The 24,251-nt window shown below is 42.1% G+C and overlaps 1 protein-coding gene across 27 annotated transcripts in view; it reads right to left on the bottom strand.

Moving 5' to 3' along the window:
• The window catches only part of ARHGAP24 (Rho GTPase activating protein 24), a 256,751-nt gene that overhangs the window by 24,139 nt on the left and 208,361 nt on the right, over positions 1-24,251 (bottom strand). For 19 of the 27 annotated variants that reach the window (XM_068941424.1, XM_009676535.2, XM_009676537.2 and 16 more), the window contains 2 exons: positions 18,342-18,464; positions 3,437-3,644 (listed from right to left, as the gene is read on the bottom strand). In XM_068941424.1, the coding sequence (XP_068797525.1) occupies positions 3,437-3,644; positions 18,342-18,447 (314 nt within the window). In that variant the 5' untranslated portion in view covers positions 18,448-18,464. Of the gene's footprint in view, positions 1-3,436; positions 3,645-9,249; positions 9,373-13,409; positions 14,816-16,410; positions 16,660-18,341; positions 18,465-23,915; positions 23,971-24,251 lie in introns of those variants that run through there. The other 8 variants (XM_068941412.1, XM_068941415.1, XM_068941416.1 and 5 more) reach the window with 5 other exon arrangements.

The following is a 24,251-nucleotide window of genomic DNA, read 5'->3' as shown; positions in this document are numbered from 1 at the left end:
CGCTCATAATTCTTTACCAATGTTTTCTCCAACTATAAAATAAGATCTCCATCAAATTAATATTGTGAAGGATTCTGCCATTCTCTGAATGGTCCTGGGTTCTCTCTGCGTATTTCTATAAATGGCTTTAGTAACAGAGAACATCAAACTGATAACTGAAGTGAGAACCACAATTTGTCAAACATGCATCTCACAGCTTTCATGTTTACAAAACATGGTTGCTTGCTCTTTTGAGTAAGGCTCTCTATATTACTTCTTCTTTCAAACGTACCATGTTCTTTCTGCTTACATTCATTTTGTGGTCATCTTTGCCAAACTGGTGCAGAAAGAAACGCAAACAGGGAAGGGGAGGGTAATCACAGTACTGTGGAGAGCAGTTAAACTCAAGGCTGCTGGGCAGAGGAAGAGATCTGTGAGTCTGAACTCTGTCTCCCAAGGGAAACAGTTCCGAGAGTGGTGCCACATGTAAGAACAGAAACGAAATTTTACAGAAAAGAATACTAATGATGGCTATAAAATCTTACATTTTCTCTTCCTTTTAATTCTACAAGTTATGTATTTTACCTAATTAGCTAAGAAAGTGCAAAGACAGGAATGGTTATTTAATGGGTTATTTAATAAACCCATACACATGCCCACGCTCACAACTTTCACAGCATCTGCATTTATTCTAAAATCTTTGTTTCACTTACATACAGAAGAAATGTCAGTATGAAATATGGCATCCTACTCAAAACAACCTCAGCTCTTTGTATTACTTCAAATACCAATGACAAAAGCTAGTCTTTCTTCCAGTTAGAGCTGATGACCCAGTGCTGTTATGGAAGAGCGACCTGAATTCTGTTGTGTTTTGTGCTCCATCAACAAAGCTGCCAGTAAAGCTCTAATCTTTGCAAAATCTTTATTACCACTAATATATGAGAAAAGGAAGACTATAAATCATTAAACAGAACCTGTGCTGATTTTGCACTACTGGACTTTTGACTAATCATAAGAAATTATAGATTAAACACTCTGGATCTGGGAATCTATGAGAGAAAGTAAGCATAGACCCTTAACATATTTCTTTTTTCTACAGCAGCTCTTCAGATTGTGGCCACTTTCCTAGAGGTCATCTTGCAGTACAGAGACCAAGAGACTATGCTGCTGTTTAGCACAACGAAAATAAAAGCTACCCAGAAACAAGGTAATCATGCAGATACTCTATAAAAGTTGTAAAATGAACTCCACTTCAAAAGCTTACAAATCAAACTAAGGGTTGACAGAATTTTAAGTCCGCCTAACTTCTGGACCATTGCTAAATCTGAATCACACATCATCTCCAAACTACAAAAGGTGAGAGAACTAACAGAAAAAAACCCTCCCAAACAAAACCAACAACTTTCTTCCCCCCCCCATGCAAGCATACAAAGGAGGTGTTCTACAAATACTCAGCTTCGGAAGCAAAATTGCAGTACCAGAGACTTCTAGCTAACTCCAGCTGGCGTTTCTAACTACTATAGCAAAGATCACGTGCCTACCTCACAGCAGCAGCGTGTAAAATCTCTTCTCTGTTTCATCTGCTAAAGCTCAACTCGATGCCTGTTCCTGGGGCTCATTAGTGTGCCACAGATGTTGCTGGATAACCTTGCAAAAAATATTTAAGCTGCTCAGCCCTGGCCTCATTTGTTTTGAACAGATACCTTCTGTGCACCTCTTCAAAGCTGTACCTCTCAGTGGGGTGTTCGGTACATCATCTTCCTCAAGTTTGGAGGTTGTTTTCTTAGGCATTTCCCCCTCAGTCATGGCTTACAGACACAGAAAAAATGCACTCTGTTTTTCTTCTGCACCCACTGCTTGCCCACTTACGTCCATAGCACAAATTACACCAGATACATGACTAGTAGCATTTAACTTGAAAGACAAAGAAAGGAAAACACTCCCAATAGGTGCCTGGCTAACGTAAATTTTTACTTGTTCTTAAAACCATTTACCTGTATCCACAGCACAGTTACGCAGTATTTTAACAGTCAATGGTCTGCTACAAACATTCACCAGCTAACACTATCACTTCCCAGAGTCCTTTGGCTCTGTAAAACTATTTCTGGACCCATCACCCTAATCCTCACCTTCGGATGAGGAATTAATAATCCTAGTATGAAGAAAATCACTCTTCTTTCCCAGGACATTATAAAATTCTTGGTGTTTCTTAAAGTGAGGGTCAGAACTGAGGAGACTGAAATAAAAGAGCATTACAGATGTCTGCTTTCTATGCATCTCTTTTATATGCAGCTCCACACATATCAAATTTGCTCACTTCATAGGAGTAGGGAAACAAGCAGCATAAACATTTTCCAGCAATCAGGTTTGTATTATGGCATATTTTTTACACTAAAAGGTTAAGCTGTGCTTTTCTTCTCGTTACTTGCACTGCTATCCGTCAAAGGCAAAATGAATCCTGCAAAATGAATGCAAGCTGCCTCCTCCTCCTCCTGATTCCGATTAGACCCTCAATGGGAACAAAGAAATCCCAATTCCATTTTGGAGGTGTGTTACAGGTGTCACTCAGAATACACACCAAGGATAGCAGCTGTTTCGCTGTCTCTTAAAATCAGAATTTCATTAGCTTTATATTACAAAGCTCTGTCACAAAGGCTTTGCACCATTCATAATCCACTGGTTCTGTTTCTCTGATTGTGACCCCCAAATAAGTGAACTACTGCTATGAGTGCTCCTCGGAGGAGAGCTGTATGCTTTACTAGAGAAGGTTTCCTCTCGCAGCAGAGCGTAACTTTGAACACCATCACGCTTCAGAACTTGCACAATAAGTTTATCTTACAAAATATTGGAGTCATCTACAGTTATGTGAAAAAGACTTGTTTTTTTCTGGGCCCAGAATATTCTCACCAGCTTTGCAAAATCATATGAACACTGGAAGACAAATTGGATCTGGACCCTCAAAATCGTTTAGGTTTGTTATTATACTTACAGCTACTTTCACTTCAAGACTGAAGGCCCAAAATTGCAAAAGAACAAACAAAACACAATTGCCCTTCCAATTAGTTTTACAGTTAACAGAACGTATTAAAGCTAGCGATAAGAAATTTCTTCCTTTGTAGAACTACCTTCACCATCACCACCGCATTTCAAATGATATTAGAATCAAGGCAATCCAGGTATTTTTGATTAAGCCAAACCATTAGCAATAAACTAACCAGCGTTTTGTAAATGGAACTTCCCCAGTTAAACTTTGAAATCAGACACTAAAGTCATAAAAGAAGAAAAATTTAGAGCAATAACAGGAAACATAAAGAAAAATCTGCAAAAGCATTTCAAGGTTCAACCTGCTCTATCTGTCACTGTCATGCGTTCTACAGTGCAGCAGGTCAGCCAGTTCAGCTGATCACTTCACGTCCTGCCTAGGCTTCAGTGGATGTGGGACAGCTGGAGAGTTTACCTGTCAAAAGAAGGCTTCTCTCCGCAGTCAAATGCATCCTGTAACTCCTTGACAAGGTTAGCTTGCCCAGGCAGTCGAAAAAGCCCTTCTTCCTTTAGCCCCCGCTGTCGGATAAAATCCACACACTGCTCCACCAGCATAGGAGCCAGGCGGTTCCCATACCGCTTTTCATATCGTACAGTATCTTCCAGCTTCTGGCCAAAAATACCTGCATAAAGAGAGATGTGACTTGGCTGAGACTCAGAAAATGTTTTAGGAGCCTATGTCTTATGTTGAAACCCACACAATTCACAGGTTGCTTAAATACACAAATAATTACTCTTTTCCTAAGGCTTTAACACTCAATTTCACACTTGATACATGAAAATATGATACTGTTAAATTTTACAGCAGTGCTTCAAAGCATTTTTAGAAATACACTATAAATGGCTCTTCAGATAAGAAGTACAAAATATACAGAAACAACACAAATAGAATTTTCTGTCATAAAACTTCTGATTCAAAAGCAACACAAACTTCCATCCACATTGTGCTTCATGACTAATTACCCATTTAAAATGAAGTAGTTTCAATATCACTTTCAATGGCACATAAATTATTCCTTTACACATTGAGGGAAAAGATCTCTAAATATAATTTGAGATTTCACTCCCACTGAATCAAAAAATAAATTAAATTTTCACACATAAAAAAGCCCATTCCTATAATTTATGACCAGCTGCACTATCACTTTCTGCTTCAGCAACAAGAAATGTTGTGCATGAAAAACAATCATGACATGAAGGGTGAAATATGTCAGACTGAAACGGCAGGAAACCGGTGTCTGGACTCATCTTGAGAAAAACGTGGAAATTTATTGTCAAAACTCACTTCAACCTGATCCAAGGAGATCATTGCTGGCAGCAGAAAGATAGCTATTCTTATAGCTTATTTTCCCCGTCCCCTTCCAACTGCAGAACTAGCCATCATCACAATAACGTTCAGCCATGTCATCTGTGACGCAAACTCTCTCTTGAGAGCATTTGTTAACTAGAACTGGGGCTGAAGCAAAGCAATTCAACTTACAAGTATACATACATATATGTATACATGAAGACAATGAATAGTTCTAAGGCAGTCATGATCAGGAACTAAAGACCACGTAACTACCCTACACTTGAAAGGCTCCTTTTGCAATTACTTCAGTCATAAAGCGAAAAAGAAGTAAGAGGTCAAACTCTGCCCTTCAGCATGTGTACAGGTCCTAGTGGTTTAAAAACGTTCAACAAGGAACAGAGATTTGTTTTGTTTTGCCTTTTTAAAGAAAGCCCAACGTTGAGCCGGTCACCTTCTACTTTTGGCTCTCACCCCCAAAACTACATCAGCCATAAATTACCAGCACATGAACAAGTAACCACAGGCTAAGGTAGGATGCAGATTAAAGTAGCTTGTCAGTGACACCAGAGTGACCTTCAGGGTGTACGTTTTTCCTGCAGCAAAAAAAGGTAACTCACGCTCCCACCCTGGGGGCGGGGGAAAGTTGCCTTGCACGTGCTCCAGGATGTTGTGGCAAGTGGGCAGCAAGTTGTCAGTTCTTTATCTATTTGTTGGCAACCAATAGCGAAGGTCTAGGGTTTGTAGTTAGGTGCAATTATTCTCACTGTAACACAGGAAATGACTGGAGAGTAACTGATGTCCAGCTAAGTCATCCAGAAATTATTCTGGAATGCAGAGCAGCACAATCTGTAATTTCCACAGTACTCACGCTTGTGGATGCCAAGAACAGCAGTGGGTAAGGGGACTGAACATCACACAGTCGATCTTTATTATATTAGCCCACTTCTTTCCATGTTGTACAACAGCCAAAACCTAGCACTTAACAATCAAAGGATAAATTTTTGAAATTTCAGAGTGAATCAAGCTTGTAAGAATACTGACTGATGCGGAAGGTTTGCTGTCCAGAGTCAGCCTCTCAACGCTGACAGATGATGGAAAATATGTTTTCTTATTCCTTACATACCTTCCTAACCTCCTGCAAACTTCCTGTGGGGGTACTGGCACTATCAAATGAATTTGGGTTTCTTTTAGTTTTCTGAGCTAAGGGTTGCTGCTGGTCAATATTGAGGAAATCCTCAAACTCCTCCATTTTCTAGCCCCTCTTTCTGAAAATAGTGGAGTTAAGAAGAAAGGCCCATTGAAAGGCCATAAGGGAATCACTGTGATTAGGGGAATTCGGAGTTTCCAAAGCCTCCTTCTGCTTTTGGAATTGCACGCGAGACCTTCAAGCCAAACACACAGCTCATTTAGGGGAATCAATTCAGAATTCACTTCCAAGAAAGCTAAGTTTTCACAAATGTAGGCACTTTTAGAGCTATTGTTAAGGGGAAACACATGCCTTTCCAAACAAAAGCATCTATTCTACAAACTGAAACAAATCCAAATCTTTTTTGGTAGTAGGATGACATGAAAAACTCAGCTAAACGCAGATTCTCCATGACTTGAACCTTGCGTAGTATAAGCTCACTGGCCAAATAAAGGAAACTGCATGAGACACCGTTTCATAACTGGCCCAAATCTACTGCCCTGAAAATCTTGTAAAACATAATTCTTCTTAGTAAATTTTCACTCTGAAAGCGTGTACAAGCTTATCAACGTAAAGGAGAATAGTGGTTTCTCTGCCTTCTAAAAAATACTTTTTTCTTTTTTTTTTTTTTTAAATCAAGAGAGGTGGCCAGGGTTGGAAATCAAGCTGGATATGTTATTGTATGAAGGAAACTCAAATTTTTTTCTTTGTTTTTTCCCAACAGCCTTGCAAAGGTTTCTGCACTGCTGTAGCTCTGCTGAAGCTTTAGAGTCATGAGATCGGATTACAGAGGAAGGGACCTCAGGAGGCCATCCAGTCCAACCCCTTGCCCAAAGAAGGGACAACTATGACATCAGACCAGGTTGCTCAGGGCTGTATCCAGTCGGGTCTTGAAAACCTCCAAGGATAGAGGCAGGATGACCTCTCCAGGCAACCTGTCCCACTGCTTGATCGTCCTCACGGTGAGAAAGCTTTTTCTTATATCCAAACTCTCATTTCAGTTTATGTCCGCTTTCTCTCATCATCCTGCCATGCACTGAAGCGAAGAGATACAGGAAGGCTGCTGCTGCTGCTGCTGCTGCTGGGTCCTCCCAAAGTCTTCCCTTTTCCAGGCTGAAAGAGTCCCACTCCCTCAGCCTCTCCTCACAGGGCAAGCGCTCCAGCCCCCAACCGTTTTGGTGATCGCGCTGAACCCCCTCCAGTTTACCATCCTGTATGGACACAATATTTTATACACAGTCTAACAAACACTGAATATAGGGGAATGCACACTTCCCTCCATCTACTGGCCGTGCTCCTGGTGATACGGCCCAGTATGCTGTCGGCCTTCCCTGCTGCTGGGGCGCGCTGCTGGGTCTGCCCAGCTCACCGTCCATCCCCCAGGGCACCCGGGCCTTTTCCAACAGAGCTGCCCCCCAGGCAACCAGGCCCCTGCCTGGGTCTTTGCAAGTGCTCTTCCTTCTCAGGGGCAAGACTTGACCCTCCTCCTCCAAGTTTGCCCTGCTACCTTATAGGCTGAGCTTTCCTTCAAGAGCCCCTAAGATATCATGGTTCTAACATAAGAGTTTTCGACTCTTTCCAAACAAAATTCATCCGTATAAAACATGGATACCCCTATTACATGCTGTACAATCACAACTCATGCCCACTGACAGTGCAACTAGTATGAATAAGCTCTGTCCGATTACTTATACTTTCTTCCCTCCATGATACCATTCTTTAGAATAACGTGCCTATTAAAGAGCAGCCTCCATATGCAGAGGAAAGAGTAAGTTCTCAAAACTATCAGACTGCTTTGAGACTGTTAGTAATGATATTGTAGTCAAAACGGCATTTCATATTAATACATTTTTTTGAGTTGCTGCATTTTTTTTCTTTTTTCATTTTAGAAGTGGTTTTCAAGGCATATCTAATACAGAATTAATAAAATCAGAATAGGGTTTTTGTGCAGTGGGATCAAGAAGTGTTTCCATATTGTTACAAATTGCTGATGCACTGTAACACAAGCTGCAATATATTGAAAGCAGCTGGCAACTACATAGCATGAAGACGCCCTATAACTAATGTCAAACAGTATTTCTGAGCACAAACAAGTAGCAAGTGGTTCACATATGAAAGGTGACATCTATTAAATGCATACAACCGACTTTGTTCTCCGTTGCAGCAGCATATCACAGCTACCGAATGAAAAAAAAAAATTAAAATTTAAAAAATACACATGTGGAAAAATAAAACATTATATGTTGGAGAGCTGAGCTGTGTCAAGAAAAAAAAAAAAATTGCCACCCAAATCAGAGCCTAGTATTTTCCAAATTTGGTTCTTAAACTTTAAACATCGAACTGTCTCTGTGATGGACCGCAATAAGGTACTTTGTAAATTAGGGGACTTTTATTGAGACACTTAGAATACACTTAGCTGAGAACACCTGAGAGAGGCAGAGTAAACTACAGTACTTGTCTAGGATTTGACAGACTGGAATCAGATCCTCCACGACTTTCAGACAGCTGCATCCCACCTGGCTGGAGGGGCAGGATGGGTCTACGTTTGCCCCGCAATCCTATCTCACAGCTCAGACAAAGCCTCAGAGACTTGGTTTCCCATGCATAAAATGGTGATACTACTGTGTTTGCCTCAGAGGCATGAGGATCTCCTCACTCTGCTTTGGGAAGCGTATACCTAGTGTGGTAATGATGACCATATAATAACCTAAAATTAAGACCTCAGTCTTACAGAAAATCAGTGGTAAATCACTACGTCACTCCTTTAAATGCTTCTACAAGTCCTTATTTACTGTGCTCTGTGTTTCCGTTTGTTTGACTTTGGAATTAAATCTCAGGAAGACTTGGTTTGGTTTTAAAGTCTAGACTAAAATTCTCCAAGGAAAATATTTCTCTCACTTAACAAATCCAGAACACTGCGCCAGGTAATCCTTGGCCATGAAAGGAATTAGTCATGATAAAGCTCTACATCAATATTGACTTGAAGTTACAGACCCGCTGATGCCTCATGAAAAAAAAATACTTTATTGCCTGGGGCAGAAGTGGGGGGAAATGACAACTCTGCACCCACATCTTTTTGTCATAACTTTTACCTTGTTCATCGTTTTTCTGTTGTCTGTTCCTTGGGTTTTTCACCGTTTACAGCAGGGACCTTTTAGAACAAAAGCCAAGATCATTGCCCTTTGAGGTTCACCTGTTTTCATTGTTACTTTCACATATTCTTATCCTCGATCGCATCATAACTGACTGCTTTAGCAATATTACAGATTAGTGGTTTATAAAGACTAAGACCTTGCCTATTAAGAAACAAAGGCAAAGCTACGATGAATTGTGGTTGCAAACATACAGTTACCAGAGTGGCTGGCAGAGACAGACTAAGGCAGAGCACCATCAGCTATGCCCAGTAACTACTAGCATCTCCTTTAGAGAGAAGCAAAGAAAAGACAGCCAAGTTTATGAAGACCAATTACTAAACTACAACATGACCAGTATCACAGAAATAATTTCACATGCTGTTTTAAAGTATATTTCCACTAAAACAACTAAGCAAGAACACCTTCATGGAGAAAGAAATAAAAGAAAGACCTCATGTCTCATGCTGCAATCCAGACCCAAGTTCTCCCCCTAAATCTCACTACCTCCAAAATCCAGACATGCACAGATGAAGAAGTGCTGTCTCGTGGTTTTCTTTATTCTTGGGAATAGGGATTCAGGGGGAAGGAAGAACCAACCAACCAACCCACCCCCTTACATTCAGAATCCAGATCCAGAGCTTGGCTTCCCCACAACTGCAGGAAGACAGCGAAACGTACAGGTTTCCAGGTCTGGCCTGTCATTAGATTTAATCAGCCGAACTGCTTTTTCAGAGAGGCCCCTGCAGGTCTTTAAAGCTATATCCAATTAAGCAGGAGCCAAGATCACGCATAACTTCAAAGAGGAAAATCACATGATAGCAAAAGACATTTTGAGCGGTTATTCATTAACTAGAACATTCCCGTGGCAGAAGTCCTGTAAACACTTTGAGAAACTGGATTTCCAAGCCTGATAGATATACATAAAGCGTACGAAAGACATGATCGTTTTCTATCCAAACTACATCATGTATGTCTACTCTGCTCAGAACTGTGAAAGCACTATGATGTTTCAATGGTACATATGCACAGTTGGACTATGTTTTTATAATCTACAAAGCGCTGGGAGAAATAAGAATACTATCAATGATTTCCTCACGTAATGGACACAGGCAGGGGACATTTCTGCCAGTTTACGCTGTGCTAGGTTGCTCTGCGCTCTCACTAATGTGGTAGCAACCTGAAGTAGCTCTATACAGGTCTGCATTGAGCTCTAAGGCATGTCACCTTCTACCAGCACAACTAATACAAAATACTGAATACATCTGGGTACTAGTGAAGGTGAATTTCTCCAGCTGGCAGATTTCTCTAGACTGGACCCTCTTTGTCACAGCAGGACTGAATCCAGCCCACTGCGTCTGTGAAGCTCCTCCTAAAAAAGAGTGAATGTGATGATTTAGAAACAAACTCAGCTCTGCAACTAAAACAGTCCTGAGGTTCAAGTCTGGAACCACCTTCCTGATTCAGTGAAGGGCGCTGGAAAGAGAATGTCCTCTTCAGACTTAGCAGCCTGCAGGAATGGCGGTGTGCTTGATAAAACCACACGAAATAAAATGATTTGTAAAAAAAAAAAAACAAAAACAAAAAACCACTAGTGATGAATGAGGTCTCTCTCACGATGGGAATGTGAACTTGCTGTCTGACAGGTCCCATACACCTGCACCATGTGTTGTCTTACTGTGCAGCAGAAGGGATCTCTGTCTTTACAAAACATGTCGTTTGTGGGCCATACTGATCAGAGAGGGTCAGTTAAGGTCAAAGGAATTGACCCCCAGCTTAGGATCTGGCCAACTATTTTAAGCAAGCCTCAGCTTTAAACCACTAATTGATTGAGACTGAAAATAACAGAAAAAGTCAGGTGAATAGCTTTCAGCAGCTGGTCTGGGAACAAAGGTCCTTGAAAAACACAAACAAGTGGCTGACATAGCTACACAATACTTTAGATGGAGTTTTAAATTATTATTTCTTATCAGCTTTCTGCTCCTCTGTTCTCCAGCACTAAGCACCGTTCTGTGTGGGTCAAAGGTAGGCAGTATTCCCTTCTTTACAGAATTCTGTAATTTCTCTTCAACTAAACAAAGACAGGGAAAATCCCACCGAGAAATAGCAGTCAGAAAATTTTGTCCCTGCCTTGCTCAGATTCTCTTAACTTCAAGCCTTCTCCCACCCTGCGGTCAGTGTGATGGCAGCAGTACATAAGGCATCTGTCCTGGAGTTTTAGCACAGGTGCACACCAGAGGTTAGTGCTCAGAAAAAAGAACTCTGAAAGAAGAGCAGAAGTCGCTACAGGCTGGAGAGGAATGTTTCAAAAGCATTGCCTGAAATTTGTCACACTGAATCAGATCAGGGCCTGCACTGACGAAGGCCCATGCCTCCTCCTCCTCCCAAACTCTGCCCACCCTAAGTCACTATTCTAGTGACCCTTCTCACTCTTGCATACAGCCAGCAAAGTTGGTCTCAGTCATTTTTTCCAACCACAGATGTGCTTTCAGGGAGCGCCCAAGGTGATACTTAAACAGAGAGCATCTTCTCTGAATTGGCCTTTAAAACGTCTTAGCTCTGTTTCACTTCAGGTTTCTTCTGAACAAGCACTTCCCCGATGACATGACCCCCCCATGGCGGTCTGATATTTCATTTTTCAGGGCCTAATACAACGCAGCTTGGTTCTTTATCTCTAGGAATTGTTCTCCACCATGTATCATCAGTGAGGATGACGACGGTCTATCTCTGCCTAAACATACAACGTTATGATTCTCTTCCAGTTCTTCCAATGACAAGTCAATGGCCTTCCCTGCTAATTTTGTTTACTGCATTGTGGTTTAGAGGTCCAAGTCACACAATTTAATACTAAAAGATCGTCTTCATGTAAGTTTACGTGCTAGATTTGTAGAAGGCTAGTTTTACACATTTATTATACTTTGGTCTACAATCCACAAATCAAGTTTCAAGAATTGTACAAGCCGATTAATAAGACCAGTGTCGTTGGTCTAATTGGCCTGCGCAAGCATAGTAAGGCCTTGACTGAAAGTCCAGTTAATGTTCATCTTTATGTCCACCTCAATGGGATGTGGGCCTGTGGACCTAGATAGATATATGCGTGTGTGTACTCTGTCGTAGCAATATTTTTGACTGCAAATGCGTGCAAGACAGCACACATGCTATCTAGAAGGCAGCAAATAAGCAGCATGGCCTCCATCATCCAGTCCTCTGCCACAAACACTGTAGCTTCACTTAGGTACGTTTTAGATATGAAGTGTTTCTGTGTCAGAACATATTGGGAAACAACCAACAGCTGAAGCTCTTCGTGGAGAGGCCAAGGCTGCACTCTGGGAGAAAAGACAGCTATCTGCAAACTCATCCGTTAACCCTTTTTTCAGCTTCCAAACACTTCTCAAATAGTTAAATGTATAAATGGGGGACAGACAGCCAAATAGCCCTAATTCACACCAACACCTGGAAACACACTTGTGCATTTTCTACGGACACATATGTGTCCTCTTGTCCAGTCTCCAGAGGGACTGAACTCCAGTAACCAAAGGAAGCACTGGCCCCGTGTGTGTGTGCGCGCATGTGCGTGTGTGTGCGCGCACGCTTGTGCGCACACGTGTGTATGTACTAGCATTGAGGCAAACAGCCTTCGGTACAGTCTCAGCCACAAACGATAACTGATCTCTGCTGTGGCTGTGCCGGAATTGCCCTGGCTTCTTGGGGCTCCTCATTAAAGGGCATCATCTGTGATACCGCTACATCACCACTGAATCTTATGAGCAGATAGCTGCATGGCTGTGCAAATGAGAATGAATTTCGCAGGATAAATGGCAGCATGGAAGAACAGCTTAGGGAGGAAGAGGAGATGAAGATGATTTTGTTTGTGTGTGTCCTGTATAAGATGATTTCCCACACAACATGACAATTTAGCCATTTTACTTGGATTTCCCTGTCTAGCATAGTTTTTAAGGCTGCGCAAACATTCTCCTGTTCCCCTACACAAAGTTTGTCTTCTGTCCGACAGCTCTCCCTCCCACCTCTGGCACTGTGACGCTTTATCGTCACTTGTCATATCTCCTTCTCAGACGTGTTTTCCTTCCAGCACTACTAGCTGACACATTTTGAAAGCCAGCCTCCTCTTTGCCCTCCTCCCCCTGGTGCTGCCATGCTCTGTTTCAGCAGGAGTATATGCAATGCAGAAGAAAAAGCTTTAAAAATCTCTCTGCAGCAAGTGGAAACGAAAGGGAAGGCTGTAGGATTGCAGGATGAAATAATAATGCAGCACTTGCAAGAGGATAGTGCTCTGTATGGATCCCCCTCAGTCCATCAAAAATCTCAGAATCCAAGGACTTAAGTCTTCTGTATAGATGCGTATTTATCTTGTTACTTAGCGCCCTCTCTTCTCCCCTCTCCTCCCACGCAGACAAAATACAAACCTGAACTCTTCTCCCTAATGTTCTGCCAGCCAAACAGCCAATTCTGAGCATCACACGTCCAATTCCCTCACTCCTCTCACTGATTTTTGCTCAGTGGCTTTGCAATAATCTTGTCCCAAGCCACCTCATTCAGGCAGCCCATTCATGGGCTATTATATCGAGAGGCAAGGTCAGCTTGCCAACTACAAATAAATGAACAAAGAAGTAAATAAATCATTCGTGGGATGTCAGCATCTGCATTGTTTCATGCCTTTTGTTTCGGTATTCTCATCTGCACCAGCATGCACAGCCCCCTTGACTTCACAGAAACCATGGCTTCACTAGCAAAGCAGAACACAGCAACAGAACAGACCTACCTTTACGGAAACTAAAACACCGTTTAATTCTCCTATAAGTAGTTTTAGGAATGAAAGGAGCTGCAGCTAAGGCACCTGGGCTGCGGACTCCAGCATTTCTATCTTCAGGCATCATACAGGCCAGAGCCCCCACGTCCCCCCAAAGCTTTCTTTTACCAGCTGCACCCAGATGAAGCACCACGATTGTTCATCGTTACTGACTGCTGAGGAGTTTTTACAATAGAGTATTTTCCTCCGGAGCTAGGAGATTTGTGTTCTTCTGGATCCCGGGTAGGGTTTGAAGTGATTTTGATGTTCTCTTCCCTTCTTCAGTTTTGCTTTGGGGAAAAATTTCCTTCCATTTCCTTTCGTTTCTTTTATTTCCTGCGGTGAGACAACTGCCTATTATGCAACGTCACAACAAAAGAGTTTCAGCAAAAAGATATATCTTCGATTCAAACAGAAGTGTCTGCACGGACGCAGGGGGAGAGAGAGACCTCTTCCTCTCAGCTGGAACCGGGGGTGGAGCGGCAGAGACTCCAGTTCCACTGGGAAAGGTCAGTACTTTGCAGTGCTCAAGGGGAAAGAAGAGAACAATACCAGAAAGGCCACAGAGGAATCCTCCAGGATACAATACTCCTTGCTGACTCCTTTTATCTCTGCAACTGAGGAGCAAAAAAACCGATACCTTCGTCCAAAAGGCTCTCTGTCCGTAATGCATTCCTTTCAAAAGGCCTTTTACATACCCAGCTCCCTGTCTGATGTTCTCTTGGGTTTCTTGCTTATTTTATTGCCTTCGAACTACCAGAAGCTCTCGTGGGAGAAACACGTCAGATGCGGCAGCCGCGCATCCTTGCCAGCAGGATCCTGGGGAGCTGCTGAGGAATACGTGCCTCCACACGGGGATGCTCGGCTCGTTTCCTCCTGGTCCCACGCCTGGCAATGGCAGCCACCGCTGCCGCTGCCTTCTGCTCCAGCCACTCTCGTGCAGCAGGTGCGGGGAAACAATGTAAAGGAGGGAGCTGCTGCAACGCGATTCTCTGCTGTTGTGGACGACTTTGAGTTGACTTCAGGCGGCGGTCGCGTGCGGCAGCTTGAAAAGCAGTCAGGCTGTGCTCCCACAGGAGGTGCCAGACCTTACGCTACTGCCCCTGCTAAAATGCTCACGGTCCCTTCGTATTGCCTCCTCCCTCCCCCTTAGTTTCAAGCTCTGCAATTAAAGCTCAGGCCTTTCCCTCCTGTAAAAAATTGCCCTTTTAAATCTAATCAGGAAAGGAATGTCATGTGCAAACAAGCATTACATGTCCTGGCTCATTTACATTTCTTTTCCTTTTCAGAATTTTTTCCATAACTGCTTATTCTTTTGGTGCAAAAACAAGCTGTTTCTGATCAATTTAGCCGATTCCCACCTCTCCCCGTCTTTTCTCTCTCTAGCACAGGTTAACAAATAACAATTTAATGATATGGTTAATCATTTACAGAGCTACCTGTTCTGGTACCCGGAGTCCTTTCCCACTGCCAGAAAACATTTAATATTAGTGGCTCACCAGGGCTCAGAGCTATCTGTTGACCATGCATACAACTTGCTTATAATACTTAAAAGACCTAGAAAAGTCAAATATGTTACTCAAACTGACACTTGACTTGTATGACACCAGACTACTGTGGCTTACCATCTCGTGTTAAAATTTAGGAAGCAGAAATAATATGGGTGTTTTGATTAACTGGCTAGTTGAATTAATTTTTTGCTACAAGTAATTACTTGTTACTGGCCAGTCATCATCATGTGACTACAACTTTTCTATATTTTGTTTATAGCTAATGTAACAGACAAAAAGGTTGTTAACTTCAGTGGTTACAGCTCATAAATACAAGCTCTTAAACAGCGCATGTGAGAAGAACCTTTCTTTAGAAACCTCTAGAAAAATTCCTGTGGGACGGGGTAATAAAAATATGTCTATTCATACCTCGTTACAGAACAGTTAACAGGGCTGGTTAAAACTTTGAACGTCACAGAGCATCAACTTAAATAAGAAATAGTTAATCAAACAGGGGACATTCGAGAGGCACAATTCTTCATGGTGACACATACTGTGATACACCACTTTTGCCTCACAACAATATTGATATCGTCTTCACAAACATCAAAGCCAAAATCCATTTCCATCTATTCTCACATTTTCCAGGGCTTTAACTGTTTGCTTCCCAATACAAATAACCTTAAAGTCAGGATACTCGATCAGAAATTCCAATGGGGAAAAAAACATGCAAGTGTTTTTAACTACAAATGAATTTACAAATGAATTACTGAAAACAGTAATTCAAGGACTGCACCCTTCTCCTGTTTTACGTAACTCAGCACGCAAAGTCCTCAGCTAGGTGTTTCCATCGTTAAGTGCCATTAAACACTCAACAACAATGACCGCGTCCTGAGAATTTCCCCGGTGGCTGGAAGGATTCCCAACTGTAAACCAGAAATAGCTCTTGCCCTGTAAATGCAAATGAGGGGCTCGTGAAGAAAGCCCAGGATGATCAAGACTCGGGAGATTTGGTTTCTGTTTCTAGCTCTGTCACTGCCTCTGTGCATAGACTTGGACTAGCAGCTCAGTTTCACCAGATCTGAGCTCCCAACCTGTAAAACAGTGAGGCTTCTCCACTTCGCAGAGGAACTTCAGGGATGCTTTAGCTCCTGTTTGGAGCAGACAAATATTGTGATGACAGACGCCAGGCACACAACACACAGACAGCTTCCCTCCTTGAAAAATACAGTTCTGTTACGCACCCATATTGGTTATTGCCACAGTAACTTATACTGCAAACGGACTGGAATAGGAGAAGAACTCTGAAGAGCTCAATATAAGGCTTTCTTTACAAAAGGAAAGTCCGAGATGGGTGATCTTTGCGCCATATAAACAAGCACATTTCTTCCCTAGCCAAACTGCAAGTGACTAAGTGCTTCCTGCCTCCCCAGTTCCACACCATCTCGATACGCCTGCAGAAGAACACACCTTTTAAGACATACCTTTCACCTTGTTAGCTTGTGGGGTTTGCACTGCGTGGGATTTGAACATTCTCCTGTGAGATGTACGTGTCCAGATCTGGGACTGTACCAGCTGGTAAGCTCTGCCTTTAATAGCACGTAGGCCCAAATCCCAGTGGGGCCAGTGCAAGGACTGCTTAGCACCGTATTTCCAGCACGTGTTTCCACAGGAAGTGCCAAACAGAAGACAGACCTGTTTGAGAAGTCGGCAGGCAAGCCCCCAGCTAACTGAGTCCCTCAGGGCAGCCCACCAGCAATGGCCAAAGCCTTCTCCCAAGAACTGTGTCACCTGAATAAAGCACAAAGAAAGATGGGTGGCTCAAAGAAAAGTTTTATCCAAAACGGTAATTTCCCTTAGTGTCTCCCATCCTCTCTCCTGTAGTGTATCTGACAGGTGCATAAGAGACGTGTGCAGTCAGCAAATGCCATTTTCAGTGATAACTGCTCTTCTCTGTCACAAAAAAGCACAGACAATCCTGCCTGACTTATTTTTCCACAGTCTAGTAACATCTGCTAACAAGATAAAAAAGCCCTTGATGCAATATTGGTGTGCTTCCATGGCGGGAAAATATTCCTGTCCTCAAACTTTGAGATTTGAGAGCTCCACGGAACGGTCTGATTGATGTACAGATTTTTTTTGCAGGTGTATGAATCATACTGGTATGATAACAACATAGATATTATTACAAGAATAATAATATTGAAAATGATGAAAGCAATTCCAGCCCATTCAGTACAAGAGAGCTTTTTAAAAGACATCTGGCAATAAATGTCGATCCAGTACTACTGAAATTACTGGGTCTGCCAATCAAAAGACAAAGAATCTATCACATAATGCTCTTGCTAATACTCCAGGGCATAGCTTTATATAATAGCATCATCGGCCTTAGCCGTCACTTGCAGGGGAATCACTGACAGCCTCTTGCGACAGGTGTTCATCAGCATGGTGACCCAGCTCCACTTCCTTGCATACAGTACCCTCTGTATTAGTTAGGACCACAGCTATCAGACCACTTGCAGAATGTCCTCAGCAACAGTGTCTGTGGTACTTTAAGCGCAAAATGGTGCACCCTGTAGTTAGTTCCTAGTATAACTCTGTTTCAGTCCTTTCTCATGGTGTGTGTAGGGTCTCATGAAATGGCAGGTGACCTTTTCTCCTGTTTCCAAATGATACAATCCTGCTTGCACAAAGCAAGGATCCTAGGTGTAGCACACAAAGTTTTCATGGATCTGAATACAACTGAATAAAGACGCTCCCTCCCTTCTTCTTTTGGGAGGAGAGAGAAGAGCAGGGCGTATGGTTTTGTGAAGGAAATCAATGGCTTCTATCCTAAAGGATGAGGCCAGAGCAAAGATTTTGTACATGGATGACAGTCTCTTCTGCAGTAGCGCGTAGGTCTTGGGCACCTTTCTTTGCCTCCATTTCTCCTTCAAAGTGGGGACAACAGTGTTTTTGCCCTTCCAAGAGGGGCCGTGAACTGATGTCCTTGATGTTTGTATGGTGTTTGGCCTCAAATGGGACGGCCCTAGCACAGTCAAACAGTGAAAAAACATGAGCAATCTTCTAGCTGGTGACCAAAGGCATGATCTCAGTTTTCCCAGCGAGAAGTTGATCTCACAGAAGATCCATCTGCTGTGAAAACTCCTGTTGCCTTGGTGACACTCTACAACATGCTTTCCTTCTCAAGGGAAGTAGTTTTAGATGTTTTAAAGACTTTCAACTGATCTCGCTATGTGGGAACATGCCGGATACCGGTATAACAAGTGAAAACAAAGGGTTTATTCCCACTGTTTTGGAAAGATCCAGATCGTTCTCTCCACTGCGAAACGCTGACTGTGGCTGAGAGACAACAAAATAACCCCGGCATGTCCTCATTCATTTGGGAGTCTGACATTTTCTCTCACTGACTCACCTCCTCCAAATGGCGCCCATATAACCCTACGAATGGATTTCACCCAATCCTCCATGTCATTCTGTGTGCTTGCCATAAGAAGGTACGTCTCATGATTAGCTGTCATCCGCTCTCGGTCTCCTCCTGCAAGAGAAGATAATTGTACTTAGATATCCTTTTGCTTTCCTGCCCAACCAAGCTCTTGCCAAACTGACAGCTGAAAGCAGTAATAGCGGCTCTAAGGCGAGCAGACACAGATACCATGCACTGGTGTGTTTATCATCAGCCATAGCATGAAAAGAAGGACCTGCAAGTACGTTCCCCATCAGACAGTGAAAAGCCGTCGGGCTTCCAAAAGGAAATGAGAGGATAAATGTCACTGGTAAACAAAAGCAGCCCCATACTGTTCCAAGAACCGCAGGGCCTGCGCTAATCTGTAACGTGATATATGCACTAGAAGTTTTGCAGCAATTATTGTACCATGGCAGACAGAATAAACACAGAGAGAGCAAAGTGTGCTTTAGGGGACAACTCCATTTTTTTTTTAATTTTCGAGAACAATGTGTCACATTTATTACAGCAACCCTTGACACACGAGCGTTGCTGTGAATCCCTAGGGAGAAGGCAGCAGATGCTAGCACTGGCACAGCCCAGCTCAATGCCTTGGACGGGTCTGATGAGGATTAGATTAAGGGGGAACACAGTGCTCCCTGAAGGATGGGCCACCACCAAGAAGGTCAAAACCAGAACTCAGCTGCCCACAGCTCCCAGTTTTCACTGTTGTGGTTTTCACTGCTTCAGCTCCATCCTAACAGGTTAGTGCAAGAGCAAAAGAACAGAACTCAGACTGCCTTTACAGCATGCAGAAGGAGCACATCTTTCCAAAAAGATAGTTCCGGATATTTTGAAGACCTTCCACTGAGCCAATGGCATGCACATATGCTTTATGTTCAAACTTGATGAACCCAGAAATCAGGAGTTTTGTCCTCATCTCTCTCCAGCTTCTTCCAACCCTACTTGTAATTCCGGTCCCGGTGATATCTAAAGTAAAGATTTCTGTTCATCAGAGCAGACCTCCTTGGAGGTTGTCTTTTCAAGAGTACCATGATCAGTGCTGGACACTGGAGCAGCTGGGCTTCTAAAGAGGAATTTCTTAAGGGTCTAAAAAAGCCAACCACGACTTCCTGGCACAACCTGATCTATTCTGTATGTCATCTACAGTCCTCTTCCTGAAAAGACACTAAAATACAGATACAAACAAAAAGCCTCAATATACTATCACACTTACTAAATATTATATTTTTAGGGAGGCATGTTTCTCCTAAAAAGAAACAGTGTTTTGCACTTCACTACGCACTGAAACACAAACTTTTTCTGTACTGAACTTAATATGTTTAACAATACAACACAAAACTCACCAAAGCATAGGACAAGAACACAGTGTATAGCTGAGAGAAGGCAAGTGGACATGGAATATTTTGCTGATAAAATCTAGTCACCTGAGTAGAATTTGGCCAAATAATATCAGGCTAAAACATTAAGCAATACCAGAAATTTTATACATCTGTGTAAAACGCACGAAAGATATTCTAAACGTATTCAAAGAACACCATGAACACTAGCCTTGCTCTGAATTATTTCTACTTTCTGGGAAAAGTAACAACCATAACTTTAAACTACAATGGAAAAGAAAACCAGTTCTTCAAAAGGAGGATTACAGTCATCTTAAAAGGAAGCACTTTAGAGAAAAAGCATGCAATGCAGCTGTACCCTTTTCTGTGGCTGACATACATTTAAAAATTTTATTTCTATTACCATACCGTCCTGCAGCTTTTTTTTTTTTTTTAAATGGATCAAGACCCTGTAAGGTGCTGTACAAAAAGATCAGAACAAAAGAACGCGTTTATTCAAAATATATGTCAGATCCAGGAATAAAACAAGAGATGATTTTATTTTCTTACTACCTATGATAAGGAAAAAGATGACAACCATAACCAAGTGATGGCCCTTCTCTTGGGTGTCTGTCAGATTGTCCCATAGTCCTTTAATAGCCTGCATATTTAAAGCTGGTGGACTATGTGAGATTTACTCAGTGATCATTTTATAACAAATTGGAGGGTGCTCTCCAGATAAACTGAATTCATCCCAGAAGTCTAGATAGTTCATTTGCAATGTGAATTCCAGAGCAGCGCTCTAAACAGCTAACTAAATTAAACATCAATTTAGCTAAAGCATAATTAATCTGTGTTTAACTCAGTGAAGAAGGAAAGCATAACGTTTTGTTGGATTTTCTTTTGGTATAAGAAAGTAAAGCTTTCCTAACCAAAAGATCTTCACCATTTTATATCAATTCTGGACCCGCTTTGTAGTTCAGTCCCTTTCCTACACACTGAAATACCAGACCTTGCAGAATTCTTCTGCTTTCTTTTGACTTAACTATTACTCAAGAATTGCCAGAGGCTGGTGTGAAGCCTTGCTAAAAGATATTTGGGGATAGAGCAGCATGTGTTTAATTTGTATGCTACTGCAAAAGTTAATTTTTAATGGGACTATATTTAAAATACAAGTTGAACACGCTCATGCGAAAAGACAAGAAAAACACCCATGATTCAGTAAATACCCATCTCAAAAAAGATACGTTGGACAAACAGGAAGAGAATTACAAGGCCCTTTCTAAATCTTCAGTAGGTCTATGCTACACCTCTGAAAGACGCTAAAAAACCTTCAGAATCTCCATTCCTTTTTCTTCTTCTAACATTACTGTTACTATTTTAATGAGTAAATCACCACCTCTACAAATCAGACATCTATTCATACTGTAGATATTCTAGTATTAAGTATCTCTGCTTGAAAATGGTGCTAGGCATAAAGTTCATTAAAGGTGCAAATGCATCCTTAATCCTTTCCTAAAAGTGTGCAAATCATAATATATTTTAGCTGCATGGTTGTACAGCTCCAGATTATGCCTTTTACACTGAAGCTCCCTTTCTGCATTTGCATTCCAAGTACGAGAGATACATAAACGTGGGGGCTGGGGCCTCTTTGTGACTAGGCAACTCGATGGTCTGGAGTACGAAGTCGGCTTTTGTTTTTATCTTTTCCCCTTGTTAATTTGCAGGTGTCACAGAACCGGCAAGCAGCAGTACCCAGGACACCTGATCAAAGACGTGGACTCTGGCATATCTGAGATGAAAAGCTGCTCTCTACACATCTAGTTGACGTGTATATCCCGTTTCTTCCACCCTCTGGTAACGGCCAAAAATAATTTGGTCCATATTGTTTCTCAAGACTGCAATGTAATGCCATAATTTTTTTTTCCTACAGCCCTAACCAACCCCTAAACTGTTTTGTTTTCGTGGCAGCATCACAAACAAATTCATATTTATTAAAGAAAACTATCCAGAATTTCCGTTCGAATTGGAAACAGTGACACAGCACAATCCCTTGATGAGTCTTCCACTTTGAGCAGGTCAGATTTCTCCCCTTGCCCCACTTTTCCCACTAGCAACAACGCTTTCCCAACTGCTCCTTCGCACCTCCTCCAGCACCTCAGTAACTGGTAAATAGACACTGCTGCTGAGCCGCCTGATCAGGACAGCCTGTGACCACTCAGCCCCATGCTGGGTGCAGCTTTGTGCACTGAGCCAGCACTGCTTTGATAACAAGCGTAGCAAAGTATTTTAAGAACTCCTGCCAGCAACCGGAAAAAAACAATTAAAATACAGAGAGACCGATTCCTGCAGGGACCGACTGCACAGAGGAAAAGAGAATGGCCTGTGTTTGCTCATGCAACACCACACGACACACTCTGAAAAGCATGAAGAGGTGGTGACTGAATTTAATGGGCAACTGTAGCCTGAAATATCAAACTCAATAGCTCTCCTGGTTTTTATCATCTGATGATTAAATATGGATACACAAACCTTTTGCATTCAGCTGAAAAAAATTCTTAGTCAATGTTTTTTGTTGGAGTACTCTCTTCCCCTATAACCCTACACCTTTACTGGATCTGTGACACCCTTCTCTTATCTAAATGCAGCCCAGGCTAAACTCCGAATGAACAACTTGCTTGTCCTTTTAGAAGCATCTTGGATTTCTTGCAAACTGTAGTTCTTGAGAATGGAATGCAAAGGGATTAAATTCATACCGTCTGTTTAAAAGAGAATTTTCTCTCAGAAGGAACATCAAAAGGTAGGATTAATCTGATTTTTCTCAGCTGAGAATGTCATGGCCAACCTCAAAAGAATAGTCACATTCCAACAGAAAATTTGGGGCCGATTTCAAAGTGAAACACTTCCATATTCCCTTGTGCGTTTCTCTTAGCTACAAACTCTGAAACCCCTTACTCTCAGCTTGGGAACTAGAAGATGGTGAAAAGCAACTTGGCATAACAACAGAACCCACTGGGTTTTATTCAGAAACATTCCCTTGTCTGGATGTTTTATACTTGGTTCCTGAATTTTTAGTTTCTGAGGAAAACGCTAAATAGTGAAACGTTAGCCTTCTAATGTTTCACGTCAATACACTGAATGGACCTCTAAATAGTACTCAAATGGCAACTCCTGGCTATTCGTCACCTCAGAAAAAAATCAAGCCACTTAAGAGCCATATAAGCCAAAAGATTTTGAAGCTGAAATTCAGGCATTAATTTCTGCACATCTTGCTTCAGGGGTCCTTTGTTTTCTTTCTGTTCCACTCTCTTTTTTCACTTTATTTTCTGGTTTTATAGCTTGTCTTCCTTTCAGATAATTTTGGTCTCTATGCGCTCTGGAACCCTGGCTCCAGTTACTGCTGTTCATCCCTTCTGCCTACATACACTGAACACCGCCCACCCACCTCTTCTCCTTCACATCCACCATATCAACCGAAGCCTGATAGCTGTACCAGCCTTTAAGGTAGAAGAGTTGATCCTGTACAGCTGTTGCTACTCCACACAAACACTCTGTCAACCAGAAAAGTACCCATCATCTTCTGTTCCGCGTAAATCTTCTAAATCCAGCCCCACGTAGAAATGAGTATCTTCCAATATACTTTCTGTTTTGAAATCTTCCCCTACACTGCAAATGAACTGCAAGGTCAGCAATATATTTTGTCAGTTTCTCTGGGAAAACACACCTGCGTTTTCCTCATCAGCTTTCACTTTACGGAATTTGTACTCAGGCTTTTTGTTCTGAAGCAGGAAACATCTCTGCAAGTTGCAGAGGATACTAGAATATCAGAGATCAAGATGAGCAACCTTATTCTCTATTTTTCTTTGTTTGTTAACAAACAAAACTCAATGAATGATTATCCAAGCTTGATATTAACTCAACACTAATCACTGTTGCTTTAAGCACAGCAGTCTGACTTGATACACTGATGAGCTACTGAAAGACGGTTCTAAGTCCACGTGTTCCTCTTCCATACACTGACATCGTCAACTACGCGGTCCATTTATCCTGCAACTTTAAGTGAATAAAGGAACTCCTTTACAGCTGCTAGGTCTTATAATCATGCTGGACTGTAACCATACTGTAATGTAAGATCTGTTCTCCTGGCTGCAGCCCACGCTCACAAATCCTGTGCATCCCGACTCTGACAGGGGCCATGACTTACTGTCTTGCAAGAAGGATTCAGGCTCCTGTAGTGATCTCATATGGGACAATTTGCATTTCAAACTGCCCGAGCACTGTTAGACTGGTTCACGCCTTAAAACGTTTTCTTCTCATTTTAACTGGACCAGGCGAAAAACCTAATGGCAAAAGGGTTGGGTTATATCACGTTTTGCGAAGCAGCAAGATGAAACTGTATTTTAAAAGGATGTGAATATCCAATTGTCTCTGTGATTTATTGAAAATCCTTTCCTCATGGCAAGTGAGAATCTATGCTCAAGGTTTCTGTTAGAGCAGGACAGATGCAGCAACTGCTCCATCTCAGATGACTGATTTAAAG

Source organism: Struthio camelus, chromosome 4 (genome assembly GCF_040807025.1).
Source record: "Struthio camelus isolate bStrCam1 chromosome 4, bStrCam1.hap1, whole genome shotgun sequence".
In the NCBI taxonomy this organism is placed as follows: Eukaryota; Metazoa; Chordata; class Aves; order Struthioniformes; family Struthionidae; genus Struthio; species Struthio camelus.
The sequence above is the reverse complement of the archived record's forward strand: the minus strand, read 5'-3'. Positions and strand labels throughout refer to the sequence as shown.